This window comes from Pelodiscus sinensis, chromosome 6 (assembly GCF_052426305.1).
Source record: "Pelodiscus sinensis isolate ZL-2025 chromosome 6, ASM5242630v1, whole genome shotgun sequence".
Classification (NCBI taxonomy): Eukaryota; Metazoa; Chordata; order Testudines; family Trionychidae; genus Pelodiscus; species Pelodiscus sinensis.
The window spans coordinates 7027281-7046118 of NC_143057.1; the positions used below are offsets into that span (position 1 = coordinate 7027281).

Consider the following 18838-nt stretch of genomic DNA (forward strand, 5'->3'; position numbering starts at 1 on the left):
AACCGGCATGACTCAATATTATTTTCTGTATGTAAGTGCTGGTGTAAGAAGGAAAGGAGAAGCCTCACAAAACCCCCCTGTCTGTTATTTTTTGGGGGTCGATTATGCTTATAAATCCATATGTTGCTTTTCACAGTCAGCTGGCTGGCACAATGGTTTGTCTGTAAGTTGGGACCAGGGGTACTCAGACCTTCATGCTTCAGGGGAACCAAATAAGCAATCCCCAGGCCCACTGACAGAGGAGGGGGCAAAGGACGAAGTTGTCCCAGCATCTGGCGATTCAAAGGGGCCCAGGATTCCCAGCTGTTGCTACTGTGTGTATATGGGGGAAAGGAGTTCTCAGGCTCCTCCCATTGTGCCTGAGGCCCCGCCCCTTCTGGGAGCATGGCGCTGCCCCTGCACATCTTGCCCAGAGGCCCGTGGAAGCTGTCAGCTCCCTTGGTGCTCACCATTCCCCCCAAAAGCCACAACCATGAGCATTCACTGTTTCTTTGCTATTAACCAGTTGTAGTTGATAAAATAATGCCTGAGCAGTCATGTTGCTGTGAGACTAATATATAATAGCCAGAGGAAAAGCATCCCGATTGGCTACTAGCTTAGAATGGTGAATAATTACGTCACCTAGTGGTTTAATATCATGCGCGGCTACTAGTGTCAGGGGATGCATTGAAGAGCAGCTTGAACTGAGACTCAGGCTAAGTATCACTGGCATGTTGGGCCTTCTACAAAGCCCAATTCTCTTCTCGGAGCCGTTGGCAAGCAGGGAGGGCGGTGCACCTGGCTACCCTGATTGAGCACGAGATCGAAACCCCTGGCTTCGTGAGGATTTGCACAAAGAGCTCTTCGATCACACAAATGCGTGCCCAGAAGGAATGCAAGCGCGCCGCACACTTTTCCAGCTGGACTAAGGAATTTGGTGGCTTCCGTTTTGAGGGCGCCCCGTTTGACACTTTCCAAGGGGCCTTTTTTCAGAGGCCGGGCAGGTGCTTGCAACTGTCTGAAAATCCGGACCTTTTAAGGCAGGTTAAACTGGGCACCTGCACATCACACAAAACCTTAGCTTTGCTATGAGCAAGTGTGGATAGGGCAGCATTCCATCTTTCTCCAATGCACATCACATACCAGCCTTGAAAAATAAAACTCAGGGCCACCATGGGAGTCAATTTCCAAACACCCATGGATAGCAACAGCCTCAGCATTGGGCCAGACATTATGGGAGATGGGGGCAGGCCCGCTGAAGGGGGAAACAAAGGAGGCACTTGCCTGGCCCTGCCCCTTCCTCCAATGCCACGCCCCTTTGGGAGTGCAGAACCCAGCCCCCTACTTTGGCCAGTGGTTTGGCAACTGTCAGCTCCCGTGGGGATGGGGAGGAGCATGAGTGTGTGTGTGTGTGTGTGAAATGCTAAGTAGACTAAAAATATTTTTTTCCTCCCAAATAAATGTGAAATGAACTGTGATGCCACACACGCAAGCGATACCAGCAAACAGTTAATCGCAGGGAGTACATTCCTTGCAAAAGGAGTGCTTGCTTTTGCCCCTCTTGCCAAGAATGTATGTATTTTGCATAGATTTAATTACATGCTGTGAGCAAGGCGAGGAGGATCGCCCAGACACTATGGTGATGAATGCCATAGAAATGCCTGTATATAAATAAATACACAGCACAGCACCAGACGTTGTCGATGTATGAACAGCACTAATAATCACGGCTTGGCATGGCCTCCAGGGTCCCTCCTCAAGGAGACACATAAGCGCTCAGAGCAGGGATTTCAGCCACTGGCAGAGTGCGGTGTTGTCAACCTCACGGTTCACAAGTCATATGCTACTGTCCCTCCCACTCCCCAATAATGACATTGGCTTTTAAAATACAAACCTCTCTGGTCTGGCAAGGTCTGGGAAGCAATGGAAGTGTGGGTAAGGCTGCTGGACAATTTTGATCACCCCCTGGTCTGGTAAATTCTCTGGTTCAGCACTGGTCAGGGCTTGAGGGTACCGCACGAGAGAGATTCAACCTGGACTATAGTTTCTCATAGGCACATTCTATTGTGCCAGGACTGCTCCCCTCCTGTTTTGCCCCCAGTTCCCACCCATTTTCTGCCTAATTCCACCCCATCACACCTGCTCTGTCTCTTCCAACCCCCTATTTCCCCCGAGCATGCTCCCCCCCACCCCCGCCGCCTCCTTCTTTCTTCCCCTGCATGTGATGGAAAAGCTGAGCCGTGGCAGGCAGGAGGCACTGGAACGGAGGGGGAAGCATTGGGAGGTTGCTGGTGGCTGTTCAGTGGCACACCCTCAGAGAAAGCACCAATGCATTTTCATCCTTTTCAATCAAGCAGTCTTCTAGCCTCTGAGCCCTTAGAGCCCCATGCTAAAGATTGTCAAGCGGCTTGTTCTGAGCATGGAGGCTAGCAACACAGTTTTAAAGTAAATGAAAGCTGAGACGTGTCACTCAATCACATGACTCCAGGAGCTGGGACTCGAAGAAAAACACTGTCCCAAGACTCCTGATAAAATTATGAATTGGTTGGCCTGACAACGTGAGAGGGCAGATGTGGGTTATTCCACTGCCTCGCATCATGGAGTCTTATTGTGCTGCCGTTTTCTGAATAGCACCTGATTATGGGTTGGCACGGTGCAATTCTGCCAGAGGCTGAAACCCAGTATAGATAGGACCACATTAGGGGATTCTTATTGGGGCAAACACTGCACTAGTGCAGGTCTGCATGAGCGTGGCTTAGTGTAACTACATTTACCAGACTTTTACCCCGGGCTGACTGACACAAACCCCGCATCTAGACGTGCTGAACGGGTGCAAGAGGGAAGTGTTTCAATGTGATTTTTCCTGGCAAATTTCCTTAATGCAGACAAGCCTTTGGGTTGAATCTGAGCTCACCCTACTGCAAGGCTCACTAGTACGCAACTGCACCCTGGTGTGATTCCATATTTATGACTGTGTATAGGCAGCATATCAGAGAGAAAAAGGCTGGAACGGCAACAAAGCAGCAAATACACTGAACGAGTCGATAATCTGATTTCACTCAGACCTACTTAGTTTTTTATTTGTTTATTAAGAGGAATTAAAATCAGAACAACTGTCAGTGTGTTATTGCTGTCTCATTTTTTAATCAACTTTGACTGTACAGCCGCTGCTAAAAATGTCGTCCCAGCTTTTTCAGTCCCCGTCTTTGAAAAAAAAGTTCATGTTCAAGTCAACAGAATGCACCCATGGTAACTTGTACCTCACTAATGTTGAACATACTGTTTCAAATTACTGTTCCAAGTAACCGTGTTGGATCATTGTTCATCATTACTCCTGTCTTGGAAAAGAAAGACGGGAATCCTGTATGTAACGTCACTGCCTTTAGCCTAGTAGACGTGACTTTTTAATGCCATTTCTTTTGTTCACAAAGCCAAAGCACAAATCATTAAAGTGCCTTTCTTGGCTTACAGCAAATTTAACTATCTAGTTGTATAAAGCACAGCTCTGAAAAACAGAGGGTTTTTTTCTGTTTTCTGTTCATTTTCTTCTCAAGGAGTTGCATCTTTGGACAGTCACTATTTTTAATAACTAACTATGGCAGAACAATGGACGTAAACTCTGGCATCTTGTTTTAGTAAAGGGTAAAATGCTGGGCAAAGCTGGGAACAGAAATTGTCAGCTGTGCACAGTTCTCTGAATAATTTTCCCTGACTACCATCCTATCGTACTCCATCACCTGGCCCCTGCAGCTTCCTCTTCCTGCTCCCATACACACACAGCTTCCAAATTTGGATCTGGAAGCTTCAGAATTTAGATTTTTCAAACTCAATCGATTGTTCTGAGAGTTTGGACTTGCTCCACATGGCTCATTGGCTCAGTCCCAAATCAGCATAATTCATTTCAGAAAAGGACTTTACCTGGGACCACCGTAATGGGTACGTCTAGCCTGCAGAGTTTTTCTGGGATACCTGGAAAAGCTCTGCCATGTCCAAGGAATGTGTCTGCTTTTCCGAAAAAAAATTCAGAAAAGCAGACGTGTTTTTTCGGCATCCTTGTAAACCTCATTCTACGAGGAAGGGATGTTCTGAAAGAGGCTTTTTTCTCCAACATTTGGCCCAGGATAGATGGGCCAAGTGTTGGAAAAGCCCCTTTCAGAAGAAAAGTGGGAAAAGATATGCATATTGCGGTTTGCAATTTGTGTATCTTTTTCTGATAGAACTTTGTAGGCTAGACACAGCCAATATGGTTTTCTAATGATGTAATCAAATAGCCAGGTAAATATTCAATCACTTATTTAAACCACGTAGACTATATTGCTTGACAAATTGTAAGGATCATTTTGTGTAGCTGGCAAATTAATGGTTCTAGTCAATAATTCAGTATTTTACAATGCCTGATGAACCTAAATAAAGGGTTATACGATATAATTTTCAAACACTTCTGTCTTGGAATTCGTTATTAATCTGTGTACAGTCATAGAATTTTGAACCAATAGCAATTAATATGTGCCCTTTTAAAAAGGTCTGGCAATTTCAAAACTCAAGATAAAGCATTTGTAAAATGCCTTCTAAAATGTACATTATCCCAAATCCTGCTGGACTTATCCATGAGAGCAGGATGCAGCGGCAGCCACATCAGTAAAAATGATGTTTATGTGTACAAACTTTTGAGATGTGGATTCTATCCAAATCAACTTAAAAATAATCAGAGTCGACTTCTTCTAATCCTGGCGCTAAAACAGAAAAAAAATGGAATCATTTAGAGAAGATAGATTGGGACCGTCTATCCATCCATAATACAATAAAAAAGGGAGGACATTCAATGAAGCAGAAAGGTGCCAAATTAAACTTTGATTTTTTAATCTAAACATAGCACAAGATTAACATGCGGAACTCATTGCCACTGGATATATTGGGAGCCAGAAGTTTAGCAGGGTTTCAAAGGAGATCAAATATTTGTTGGACAAAGGAACTACCCAGAATGATAATAGTAAATATTATAAAATAAACAAGAATTTTGGAAACGATATAAATCTTCAAATTTCAGCACCTCAGTGAACCTTCAATTCCTGGGAAATTGGAAGGAAACTTTCTCGGGGGGAGGGAGGAGGGGAGATTACCCCAGAATTATCTATCACTGCTTGGGCTCGTCTACACTGGCCCCTTTTCCGGAAGGGGCATGTTAATTTCAGCTATCGTAGTAGGGAAATCTGCGGGGGATTTAAATATCCCCCCGCGACATTTAAATAAAAATGTCCGCCGCTTTTTCCAGCTTTTAGAAAAGCCGGAAAAGAGCGTCTACACTGGCCCCGATCCTCCGGAAAAAGCGCCCTTTTCCGGAGGCTCTTATTCCTACTTCAAAGGGCGCTTTTTCCGGAGGATCGGGGCCAGTGTAGACGCTCTTTTCCGGCTTTTCTAAAAGCCGGAAAAAAGCGGCGGACATTTTTATTTAAATGCCGCGGGGGATATTTAAATCCCTCGCAGATTTCCCTACTACGATAGCTGAAATTAACATGCCCCTTCCGGAAAAGGGGCCAGTGTAGACGTAGCCCTTGAGTAGCTGTGGTTTTCATCCAACAGCCATTAAAGTCAACTGGGGATCTGTGTTGTCCTTTAAAGCAGCTGAGAGGTGCCACTGTCAAAGACAAGAGTAGTGAACTACATGGCTGATCTGTATTCTTATGTTCCAAAACAGAAGAGTTAAAAGGAAGCCCAATTATCTGAACTATAACTACCAATTAGGCAGCTTCTTTGCATACAAAGCTTCTTTAGTCGGTTTTACATTACCTATGTGGGAGCTTTGTCAAAGCAAATGTTAGTGAAAAGTGTTTACCAAAGGCAAGGTAGTTAAACATCACATTGTGATAGAGATCAATAGCATATGGCAATACTGTGGAAAGGCAGCTGTGAACACCCAGGCATGAACAATGATTGAGAAGACTCTCTTTGCTACGCAGGGGAGCAAACTTTTTGATATTGCACTCTACAATAAATTATTTCTTAGCTGGTCCTTCCAGCTAGTCTTTACTGAGCAGTGGAAACGTCTGCTCTTAACATATGCAAATGCAGGGATTTAGATTGGCTGAGAGAACTGTCCACTCCAGTGCAAGGAGAATATGGAATTTTTTAAAACTTTTGACAGGCAATGATCACCGATTCAATATGTTAGGAGCATAAGTCTGGTATAAAATCTTGACAGTTTAGAAACTAACCCCCCGTTACACTTCTTTACTCAATGCAAACATGCAGCATAATAGTTTAGCAATTTATTAACATACAATATCAATTCAACCAGACTGGGAACATAAAGGGGATGCATTACATAAGGCTAGATGAAATCATGCTTTTCACCAGATGCAAATTTGAGACCCAGGCATCAAACAAGAGAGACCTGCTAATCCCTTCACAAAGCCTCACATTGCAAATCAGACTCATACGTCAAGGCAGCTTTGACTAACAAAGTCTATAACGTCTTCAGAGGGGTAGCCATAACAGGAAAAACTTAAAAAACTTAAAAAACAACAAATAGTCCAGTAACACTTTAAAGACTAATAAAATGAGCTTTCATGAGCACAACCCACTTCTTCAGATGACAGGAGTGCTGGAAGTCCAGATTCAAGAAAAAATAAGGACAGGAGAGGGTGGGGAATGGAAGGGGAAGAGAAGGAAAAAAAATTGAAGGGGAGGAAGAAAAAAAGACAGTGAGTAGATAAGCTTCAGAGGGATAGTTGAGTGATTCTGTAACAGGAAAAATTTTAAAAACAGTAATTAGTCTAGTAACATCTCAAAGGCTAAATAGTTAAAAGAGGCTGATAAGAACCATTAGTTAGCACTTGGAAAGGAAGATGACCAACAGACATCTATAATATGGGGCTTACTGGGGCAAAACCTCCCTCGGTGTTTCCACAAGCACCAATGGTAGGAGTTAAATCCTAGACCCATTTAAGTCAAGAGCCCAACTCCCTCTGATACTAGGTTTTTACTGTGGGTCCCTGTGGGCCTGATCTGAAGTCAATGGTAGTCTTTCCAATGAGTAAGAGATCAGATATTAAGACCTACTCCTGCTCATGCTAAGGACAATGGCAAAACTCCTAGGCTACGTCTAGATTGGCATGATTTTCCGCAGCTGCTTTTAACGGAAAAGTTTTCCGTTAAAAGCATTTGCGGAAAAGAGCGTCTAGATTGGCACAGATGCTTTTCCGCAAAAGCACTTGTTGCGGAAAAGCATCCGTGCCAATCTAGATGCGGTTTTGCGCAAGAAAGCCCCGATTGCCATTTTTGCCATTGGGGCTTTTTTGCACAAAACAAATCTGAGCTGTTTACACTGGCCCTTTTGCACAAAAGCTTTTGCGCAAAAGGACTTTTGCCCGAACGGGAGCAGCATAGTGTTTCCGCAAGAAGCACTGATTTCTTACATGAGATCGTCAGTGTTCTTGCGGAAATTCAAGCGGCCAGTGTAGACAGCTGGCAAGTTTTTTTGCGGAAAAACTTGCCAGTCAAGACAGAGCCCTATTGACTGTACCGAGTGCAGGATGAGCCATCAAGTGATACATAATTAATTTCAAGTAGATGCCACCATTTCTGGTGGCAGAGAGCTTAAATATCAACCCACCTATCTTATCAGTCCCAAACTGTGGTGGAGGTTGCTTTGAAGAGCGGCCTGATACCTGTTTGCTGTGATTGTTCAAGTGCTGCAATCAGCCAATAAGAAGACATGGCGTCGTTTTGGTTGAAGAAGGTGGGTGTCTTCATAGCCCAGAACTTGACAGACAAGATTTAGCAAGACATGGCTTGCACCACGTAAATAAGCCGACTGTACCCAAAACAAAATTATGCAAACCTGTTTCAAGTTGCAGCTAGACAGCTGCGTGGCGAAGGCGGTGAGAACCCGCCTCTGAAGCGGCGACAAGTGCAGCAGAGACACGAGCTTCTCATTTGCACTTGACTTGATTAGGAACCATTCACATTGTGAACCTCAGCACAGAATCCTGTACAAGTTCTACTATGGGGAAAATCAGAGGAACGGCTAGGGGGCAATTTGTATAGGAAGGGTGTTGAGCCAGGAAACCCTGTAGGGGATGGAAATTACTTCAAGGCAGGGGATGCAGCCGCATCCACGAGCCAGGGAGGGTATCACCACCGAAAATCTACCTCCTGGGGTACATCTGCTGTGATCAGCTACTAGTCTTCTGGACCACTTACTCCAAACATAGAGGGGACATTAGTAAAACAAGGTTGTCCCCTCCTCCCCTTTGCAATAAGCATGATTCATACATAGGTTTTCTGTTTGCAACTCAGAAAACGTTTATCCAAAGTATAGGGAGAACAAAAGCACTGGAAACAGCACACGCTGCATGCATACCCCAGAAAATACCTCTGCAGTTAGCTTCTAGGGCCTTGACTATAATAAATTTTCCCGCTATAATCCCCCATGAGAGTGAATGAGATCTCAATCTTAAACCTCAAGTCCCACTTTCCCCTCCCCATCTAGGCACTGCAAAGGAGGAAATGTTCCCAGATGAAGCCAAGCCTTGAAAGTCCCCAGATCAAAGGATCATTCAGTTTTGTGGGTGTTTCGCACCCCCCAAGGCTGTCTCAGACAGAGGCTCATAGTGCTTGGACTTTCTGGAGAGCACCCCAGCAAAAGTTACCATGGTACAATGCATTCGAGTTCCCTTGTTGTGCAACAGCAGCTGCAGCGATGCAGAACAAGGAGAGGTAAGGCCCCTCACGAATATAATTTACCTCAAGTTATTTGCCTGTTTTAGCCTCTTTATCTGAAATTCCTGTTAAAGGCATAAATGCATAAGTACATGTTCTTGATCCCATTGTTGCCAGTAGGAGCTTTCTTCCTTACACCATTAAAAGGAACCCCTCCAAGGGCTTAGATACACTTATAGGAATGTGAGGTAAATGTAGTCAATGGATCCTTGAAACACTAGGTCTACATCTAGACTGCAAGCTCTTTCAAAAGAGGCTTTTGAAAAAAGATACTTTTGAAAAAGCCTCTTTCAAAAAAGAGCGTCTAGACTACAACCAGTACTTTTCGAAAAAGCGGTTTGTTTTATCAAATGAACCCAGGCAGTCTGGATGCTCTCTTTTGAAAAAGCAGAGTTTGCATTACATAGCGCCTTTTTTCGAAAGAGCACTTTCGAAAAGAGGCGTTCCTTGTAAAACGAGGTTTTCCACAGTCGAAAAAACTGCCGCGTTCTTTCGATTTACTTTCGAAAGAACACAGCAGCAGTCTAGACACAGGGGAAGTTTATTTTGAAAAAAGGCCACTTTTTTTCGAAAAAACCCTGTAGGCTAGACACACCCTAGAGGTGATAATCTACAGTTCTCTCTGCCCTCACCTTCTTAAAGCAAAGGCGGAAGAGATTCGTTGGATGATTTTAATTAGTCTCAGAGTTGACTGACTTTAGTGGAAACAGAATTTGGTCCCAAGAGGACTAGTAAATCCACTAAGGGCACATCTATAGTGCAGGGCAGAAGTCAAATTAAGATGCAATAGCTGAAGTTATGTGTAGCTGAAGTTGAACTAGCGCCAAAAGCCTAATTAAGCTGTCTACACTGCAAGAAGTCGAAGGAAGAACACTCTTCCTTTGACTTCCCTTACTCCTTGTGAAATGAGGGGAGTGAGAAGTCCTCCAGCTCAACGTTATTTTGAAATAACAGTGTGCGTCTACACAGAAAGCCATGTTATTTCAGAATAACATCAATTATTCCGAAACAGGGTACGTCTACACAGCAGCATTAAGAATGACACTCTTGTTAGAGTAAGGCTAAATTTATATGGGCACTTTATAGCGCTGTAACTTTCTGGCCCAGGAATGTGCAAGCTGAATCACTGTAAAGCTCCAGTGTGAACCAGGCTATCATGCCGTGAACTACTCCCATCATGGAGGTGGTTTACATGGAGCGCCAGGAGAGCTCTCTCCCATCATGTATGCCATAGCCATGCTTTTAGTTTAAAGCGCTGCAACGGCTGCGCTTTACACTTTTAAGCGTAGCCAAAGCCTAAGGAAGCGTGAATGGGAAGAGCTGGAAGCACTCACACTGGATTACAAGTAATGAAGTAGTTTGAAGTCGTCAAATTTCCACACTGAACTCCATAACAGAGACACACACACAGGATGCACGAGAAATAATGCTGTCTATCGCCTTGAATAGATTCGTATGCAAATGACACTTCTGAACACATGGCACCTTTAAGACACACACACATGCCATCTTGCCATCTTCACACCCCAAACGGACGTACAGGGAACACTTAGGGCAATGGGCTGCAAGGATTGATAGGAGCTGTATTGGTATTTGACTATGCACAATTTTTACTTGGGTGCTTTCTCTAGGCATTTATAAGAATTGCCTTGACTGAATGGTAGCTATGGGGTACTCAGCTCCCGTCAGAAAAAAAAAAGGCCAATTTTTAAGATGCCTACATTTAAGGTGCCTAACCACATAAGTACCCTGTTTACAGCCTTAGAGATGTACATTGAAGAGGAGACTAAATACGATTTATTTCCAAGGTACTGTACAGTAAAATTATTTGGAGCTTTTAGCATAGCCCTTATGTGAGGTATTTATTGTAGGCCTGATTATTCCTCCAGATCCCTTTGTGTTCTCAGTGAAATGCACCTTCAGGCAGGAAGGTGGCTAACTCCGCATGCTATTTTGAGCTACACCTGTCTATCAAAATACAACTGGCAGAATTGCTAGTTCAGTATTTCCCTGGAGCTCTCCAAAATAAACAACCTCCCCCCAAAAAACCCCAACAAACCCCCCCAAAAACCAAGGATGAGAAGCACAGGCTGTGTCACATCCAGCGAAAACTTGCGAGTTGGCAGCATCCCCAGACATATACGCAGTACTGTTTTGGAGCAGTTTAAAAAGGTATTTAAGAATATTTCAGTGAGCAGCTTTCATTTGCATTTAGCTTTTGAGAGAAAGTCATAATAGATGCGAGAAGCAGGGCCCTATAGGGAAAATGTTTGCATGGGGGAGGGAGAGAACAAAGCCCCATTTTTGGAATGTTATTTTTTGAGCAACTATAAAGTTCAAAGCAAAGGAAAAATAAAGTTCACTTTAAGAACTCCGTGTCTCCAAATGATAGGGCACCTTTACTATTTTTATGAAGTGCATAGACTTTTTCAAGAAAGTGTTCATAACATTCAAAACACTTAAGACTTATCTATGAATGTTTTCCTGGAGTTTGATTTTGAGAGCGACTGAAGGTAGATGTACTTGATTCAGAAGTGGAACATTCTGATTCACAGTCAAGTTATCTGTACATCCATGTTATCTACAGAGTTGCAAGAGGCTACATTGGTAAGTGCACATGAACAATGCAGGAACACTTCCCAGGTTCATACATGTTGAACAGTTTGACATTTGATAATCCCCCCACGGCAGCATGAATATTTGAGATCAGAAACAATTACTATGTTAAGTATTTTAAACTTTAAAAATCCTGCAGACCAAAATGCAACTCCAAGCTTTAGTTTACCTTGGTCTATTTGGTAATTTGCAAATCAAAGAGGACACACTCGTCCTTTCACTGCCCTTTTACCTGTAAGCCAAATCAGTCCAGGCACCTTTCAATTGAACAAGAATGCACATAATCAATAAAGTACAGACTTAGTAAAAGATGTGAGCAGTCACACAAAGAAAGAACACCTCCAAATGTGAAATCCAATAGCATTCTTGAGACAGACTGGAAAGAAAAAAAACCAAGTTGATATTACTAGTTTAGACAAACTACAAAATATAAACTGACATTAACACTAATACAGATTGAACCTCTCTAGTCCGGCACCCTCGGGACCTGACTGGGGCTGAACCAGAGAATTTGCTGAACCACAGGAGGTCAATATTGTCTAGCAGCATTACCAACACTTCCACTACTTCCTGGGCTCTTAAAAGGTAAATTAGAGCTAAATAACAGCACAGAACACTGAGCGCCGAGACTGATGGCTGTAAACAAACTGTATGAGACTATAGGCAACTTGACCACACCCATGGTAAGTGAACATCCTGCTAACTAAAATCATGCCGGATCACGGATGTTGCCAGACCAGAGAATGCCAGACTAGAGAGGTTCAGCCTGTACTTATTTTCCATGTCCTACTTTATACCTAAATTACATTTTAAAACCAGAGTAAGACATTGTTTCTTCTTTTTGCAGAAAGTCCCAATTTTGGGCCTGGTCTTGCCAACACCGATCACAAGTGCGTCTTATTGTTATGTATTTATATGGCACCAACCACAAAGGGGGCCTTCGCCCTGCAATAAAAATAGCTTATTCATGCAACTAGTTCTATTTACTGCAATAGCAGTGAAAAAGGGATGTTAAAGTATTTTCAGGGTTAAGCACTTTAGTTGTAACCACTGACCTTGTAGATTCTGAAGTGGAGTTTAATATTAATGCCTAGCATTCACAGCTCATTGAGTTCAGTGCAGAAGAATCAATATGGCTTAACTGAGCTTTTGGGAACTGACTTGAGCCATGCACACCTGTGTTCCCTGAACACTCAAAGTTCTCAAATCATGAGTTTTCCATGCATGTGAAATTACACTACTCCATGTAATGCCAAAAAACTACATACACAATGCCCCAAGTTTATTACTAACATATGGCTGATTTTTCAGCAGTATGAAAAAGTTAGCATACCAGCTTCTCTACATAACTTTACAGGAACAGAAGCTGAAATAAACTGTAAAAATCGCAGATCAGGTATTCATATGGGTGTTGCACTCAAGACATAAATACTATGTATTTGCTCAGTACCAAAACACGGAAAGACATCTGGTAGCTGAAGATTAAGGGGTTTTGATTGTAATCCACCAATCTGAGACACTTTAGTTGGTTATGCTCTAACCATGAGTAATTCAAAGAACCATAGTTTAAAACTGAGACGTGTGCTTCCCATGTGCAGAGGAGAGAGGTGAACAAGGACTCGATATTCAGAACAAGCAGTTTTCAGTGCATTTTTTTTAAGACAAAGCTTCATAATGGTACTGGAAATGCATGAGCCTAATCTTGTGGTCTGGCCCTATACACTTTTGTACAAGTAAGGTATTGCAGCACGGAGCCATTCATGCACATTTAAAAGCAAGGTGTCTTTAGACACAAATGCATAGAAGAAAAAAAGTGGAAAAGCCATTCAGATAAAATATTATAGGTTTATTTAAAACTTATTTTCAACTTGAATATGCAAAATACAAACTCCAACAAAATGTTCATTTTTACTTCGTAGTTTACAAATATACAAAATAGAAGTTTGTTTAAATTTATATTACATATTTATTATGTAAAGAACTATATAGAAAACATTTGTTCTGCTTAAGGCATATTTGGGAATAAACCATTGTACAATTTATTGCACATCGAAACCACAGTGCATTATAGACTGTCTGCATAAATTTTTTTCTTAAGAAAAAAGAAAAGAAATAAATCAGGTTTAATTACCTGACTTAGGTCATAATCGTAGATCGGAAGACAAAAGTATTTCCTTGTCAGATATGCAGCAGTTTGAGAACTTTGGCTTCCTGTTTTTGGTACCTTTAGAACCAACAGTCACTAAGCACCATGAAATAGGCTTTTAAACATAATTCTGTACCTGAATTTCTTCCTCCTCTTTTAACATAATAATGGCTTTTAGAAGGAAAAAAAAGACAAGATGACTTTTACATCTCATATTGCATTGAAACAAGATTTAAGGGAATGTAAATCTCCCCTCCCCACCCGACAAGCAGTCTATTTAACCCTGATATCCTTGACTTCCAGTCACTCCTTGGCATTTTGTAGTCCAGAAATATTCAAGTTGGATTTAGAAATGGAATGATAGAAGATCCAGTCATTGACCCCAATGTTTTTCTTTAATTTATAATTAAAAAAAAAAAGAAGAAGAAGAAGAGTTCCAACATTTGCATTTGATTATTTCCACTCTTTGGAAGACTTCACCATGATTCCTTGTAGTGCTTTAACTGGGCTCCTCCCTCTTGTGGAAGACAGTCTGTGCTGTGAATACTGAATCTCTTATGGCAGTACGGGAAAGATCCACTACTTCTGATTAAAAGTGCCTCTTCATATGTAAGGCTAGGTGATCTGACCTGGAAAATGCTCTGTCACATCTCTGACACTGGAAAGGGCGGTGGCCCGTGTGTTTCCTGTAGTGACGGGTAAGTTCATCAGAGCGGGCAAATTTCCATCCACAGCCCTCCCAGTCACAGTGGTATGGTTTTTCTCCTTAAAAAAACCAAAAACAAACCACATCAATTAAGTACATGTTTCTCTGCAGACATGTACGTTAGTATGTTCCAGTACGTTTAACATTCCAGCCTTCTAGTAACATCTTCCTTCAATGTTTAATTTACATTTGGTAACTTATGGAAAAATTAATGTTTTTGTTAAAGAAAATAAGATATAAAAGTTACTGGAAAAAGCCTTATTGATATCTATCAACAAAAATGCTAAAATCAGACAAAGGGCAAAGAATCTATTCTTTGCATGACAGTATGATTATATGGCTCATTTTATTGAAACCTTTTAACTACTACACTCACAATTTCCAGACTTTCATGCAGGAATTTAGAATACAAAGCTCAAATAACAGTATCCTGAATATATATATATATATATATGCGCATTTTGCTATTTGAGGACAGTGTTAAACAAATTTCTACCAGAAACTGCTCAGATGAAATGGATTTAGATGATAGATTTCAGGAATAAAGAACCTGCTGGAAACTTCGTAATAGCAATGTTAAGAAATTAGAGGGCTCAGTCCCATGGCCTTTTAAAGCAAAGCTCATATTGACTTCAGTGGGAATTTTAAAGATTATAGACTCAGCACATTAGCAATCTGGAAAGCATCCACCAACTCTGAAAACACCAGGAAAAAAAAACCCCAACCTTTTAACCATTTATCTCTGGAGAAAATGACATTAGCTGGGACTTGATAAGCACCATAGCTCACACTCTAAACTCTGAGACATCCCTTGGTTCTTCCCTACCTCCCCAGCTCGCAAAATACATTTCAATTCAATTCCTACTGCTGTATCTCATTCAGGGATTCTGAATAATTCAATTCAAATCTACGTGATATGCTGCTTTTAGAGCATGTCTAAAGTAACAATTATTTAACAGAAACACTTTCACCAATTCCACTACAGCAGTAAAGGCTCATTAGTGGCCACATTAAACCAGACCTTTGAGATCAAGCTCAAATATGAATGTTAATGGATTGATTATTTTACTTCAATTCCTATGGTAGTCGAAGAACCTTAAACTAGATTTCTCGCAGTGCTAATTAATCAGAAAAATAACTTAAAAGGAGACTAACAATCTTGTCATCGACACGGAATTATAACAATATTCTGGGAGTATCTCGTTTCCCTCGCAAGCAACTGCACTATATCTTTCATTGATTTCACTGGAATGGGCATGTCCCTAGCCACGTTAATAGACTCTCTGGAGTTGGAAGTGAAAACCAGGGGAAACGTTTTAAGTCAGGAGAAAAGGAAGTAGAATCTAAAGAGATGCCTGCACACAGACTCCGGTCACATAGCTGCACCAGTGCTATCTAGATCAACACAATTCAGCTCAACTTCCATCTACCTGCCAATTAATTAGCCGTATAGCAATAGACATGCAAACAAACCCTGTGACTACCCGGACACCCAGCATGGGTGAGCCATTTTGTGCTGTGAAATAACCTCCAATCCAGTAGGTAAACCATAAATCACCTGGGTTTTAAAACTGTGTTAAAAAGCGAGATTATATCCCTTCCCCCCCCCCCCCCCAACACATCCATTTGGACAAAAAGTTGGAGGATACACCCTTACCTCCCTAATAAGACCCCAGAAAGGGATTCCTCTCTTTCCCACCCTTTGCTAAGACTTAGCTGGCCATGCCATCAAAGCCTGCCTGAATGGGCCTTACCCGTGTGGGTCCTAAGATGTGCCTTGAGATGAGAGCTTTTGGTGTAGGTTTTCCCACAGCCGGCATAGTCGCAGGTGTGCGTGGCGGTCCTTTTCCTGGGCCACGACCGGCGTCCCCTCTTTGGCTTGGTTTCTTCAGGCAGGCAGCTCCCCGGTGGCATCAGCTCTAAAGGTGAAGAGGGCGGAGTCAGCATCATCCCCCCTGCTAGTAAGGGAGGCTGGAGTAAGGGGTCCCCCGACCCACTGAGATACCGAGACTGACCTTGATACTGTAGTGCACTAGGCGGGAGCTGCTCGGGCAGGAAAGGAGGGTAGTTTGGAGCAGGGTGGTAGCCGGGGGGCAGCTGCAGGTGACTGAGCCCCTGGGCGGAAGGATGGCAGTCCCTGCTGTTCAGCATCTCCTCTGGCGCCAAGGAAGGGTTAGTCCTAGAGGGCAGCGGCCTCCCCAAGGGGAACTCGTGCTGTGGCGTGGCGATGGTGCACGAGGGAGGCGCCTCCTGCTTGATTTTGGGGCACCCCCTGGGCAGGGAGCCGTAGGGGGCCCCGGGGCTGTCCGTGCAGGCGGGCGAGGCGGACGGGTTGTTCTTGCCTCCCCCGACGTGGTTATAGTCCCCCACGTTCACCGTGGCCTTGACAACGAATTTCCCGTGCAGGCTGCCCAGCGGCGGCGGCGGCTGCTGCATGTAGACCGGGTCCAAGTCCGGCCGCATCAGCTCGGCCACGAAGCCCCCCGACGGCGACACGTCGGTGATGTCGGCCAGGTTGAAGGGGGCGGCCGGGGCGGGCTCCCGGGCGCCGCCGTACAGGAGGCCGGTCTCCCCCCGGGGCAGCGGGTAGGGGAAGGGGCCAGCGGTGGCCGGGGGGCAGGCGCTGGCTGGGGGCGAGGCGGCCGACACCACGACGGCCGCGGCGGCCGCCGACTCCTGGTGGATGAGCGAGTTGGAGAGGATGAAGTCGAAGTCCAGCAGCTCGTGGAGCTCGTCCGTCTCCCGGCGGGCCATGAGCGGCGGGCCGCCCGCGGGGCTCTCCAGCTCGGCCGGCAGCTCGTAGGGCCGCCCCGTCACGGGCGGGAGCCGCTTGAGCTGGGACAGCTCCTCCCTCCAGCGCTGCGGGCAGGAACAGACACGCACCGATCAGCACCGCCGGGCAGCACCCCCAGCCACTGCACGGGCCCCCCCCCAGCCACTGCACGGGCCCCCCCCCAGTCATTGCACGGCCCCCCAGCCACTGCACGGCCCCCCCCAGTCATTGCACGGGCCCCCCCCAGCCACTGCACGGCCCCCCCAGCCACTGCACGGGCCCCCCCCCAGTCATTGCACGGCCCCCCCAGCCACTGCACGGCCCCCCCAGCCACTGCACGGGCCCCCCCCAGCCACTGCACGGGCCCCCCCCCCAGCCACTGCACGGGCCCCCACGCGTCACCCCCCTCGCGAGACCCCCCCACTCCCAGCAGGGTCACAGCACGGCTCGGACACGCGAGTGGGGCCACCCCACGATTAGGCAACTCCAGCGTGGGGGGGGGGGGGGCGGATCGGTGCCTGCCCGAGAGCAGGGGGCGCCCCGGCGAGGCGCGTCTCCTCCACCCGCAGCCGCTGCCCCGCTCCCCGCGCGGCGGGCAGGGCGTGCAGCTGGCCCGTCCCCGCGGCCACGCGCCGTGCCCGGCACTTGCACCACAGCGGCGCCCGTGCACGGGGCGTGCAAAGGGGGCTACTCACATTGCTGGCCCCGGCCTGCCGCAGGGCTTTCTCCCGGCCCGGGCCGGCGGCGAAGGTGGCGATGGAGGGGAGCAGCGTGCCGCTGAGCGCCATGTCAAACTCGCCGGGGGGCTGCCTGGGAGGGGGGAAGAGAAGCGGACAGCGGTGAGGGGCGCGGAGCGGCGGGGCGCAGCCCGCCCGGGCACGGGGGGGGGGGGGAGCGAGGCGGCAGCAACGCACCTCATGAAGTGGGTCCAGCTCCGGGAGCGGCGTCAACGGCGGGTGTCGGGGGAGCAAAACAGGGAAGAAAAAAAAAAGTGGCGCCCCCAAAAAACCAGAGCCACGCAGCCGCTGCAAGGCCGGGATCCGTCAACGGCAGCGGGGGGCCGGGCTGCCCCCCCCCGGCGACCCCCGGCTAGCAGCGGTCCCGCCGCGGCTCAGCAGCAGCAGCCGCCGCCGCCGCCCGGCAGCAGGAGCAGCGCGGCAGCAGCAGCAGCAGCAGCAGGCGCGAGGCGGCGCGAGACGGTTCCCGGGGATTCCCTGCTCGCGCCGCTGCCATGGGGGATCCGCGGGAGGGGGGAGGAGGGGAGGGTTGCAGGAGCCGCCGCCGCCGTGTCCTCGCGGGCGGGGGGAGGGTGGGGTGAGCTCGCGCCCCAGAGCGCTGGGCACTCGCGCCGTTCGGAACTGTCACGGCGCGCGGCCCGGCCGCCCCACTTATAACTTCATCCTCCCGCGGGCTCCCCGCCCCCCGCCCCACCCGCGCGCGGCTCCCTCCTGCCGCCCGGCTCCGCCCCCTCCCCGTCGCCGCGGCAACCAGGAAAACAAACGGACTGGGAACACGTGGGGGAGTGGAAGGGGAGGGGGGGGGAGGAGGGGGAAGGGATGGGCCGTGACGCAAGCAAAGCAGCTGGCTGGCAGCGCGCGGCGTTGACGCCAGCAAGGAGGTGTCCGCCAGGCAGCGGCTGCCCCGGGGGCCAGCGCCGCGGGCCTCGCGCACCTGGCAGGGGAGGGGCTGGGGGGGAGGATGTGGGAGGGGGCAGGGTGAAGGGGGTGCAAGGAGAAGGGTGCAGGGAGGAAGGGAAACTGGGTGGGGGGGATGCAGGGGAAGCAAAAGGGGTGGGGGGATGCAGGGAAGGGATGAAGGGAAAAGGGGTGGGGGGATGCAGGGGAGGGCAGAAGGGGCAGGGAGGGGGAGGGATGAAGGGAAAAGGGGTGGGGGGATG

The 18838-nt window shown here is 46.8% G+C and overlaps 1 protein-coding gene across 2 annotated transcripts; it reads right to left on the reverse strand.

Annotated features, from left to right (window-relative positions):
* Positions 1 to 13141: 13141 nt before the first annotated feature.
* KLF4 (KLF transcription factor 4) lies at positions 13142 to 18396 on the reverse strand. Of its 2 annotated transcripts, XM_075931377.2 has the most exons (5): positions 17856 to 18392; positions 17637 to 17751; positions 16184 to 17027; positions 15923 to 16087; positions 13142 to 14227 (listed from the first exon to the last, which is right to left on the reverse strand). In XM_075931377.2, the coding sequence occupies exons 1-5, from the start codon at positions 17858 to 17860 to the stop codon at positions 14052 to 14054; spliced, it is 1305 nt and encodes a 434-aa protein (XP_075787492.2). In that variant the 5' UTR covers positions 17861 to 18392; the 3' UTR covers positions 13142 to 14051. The 2 variants fall into 2 exon arrangements, with proteins under 2 accessions (XP_075787492.2, XP_075787490.2); XM_075931375.2 differs by having other exon boundaries at positions 15923 to 17027; positions 17856 to 18396.
* Between the last annotated feature and the right edge of the window lie 442 nt (positions 18397 to 18838).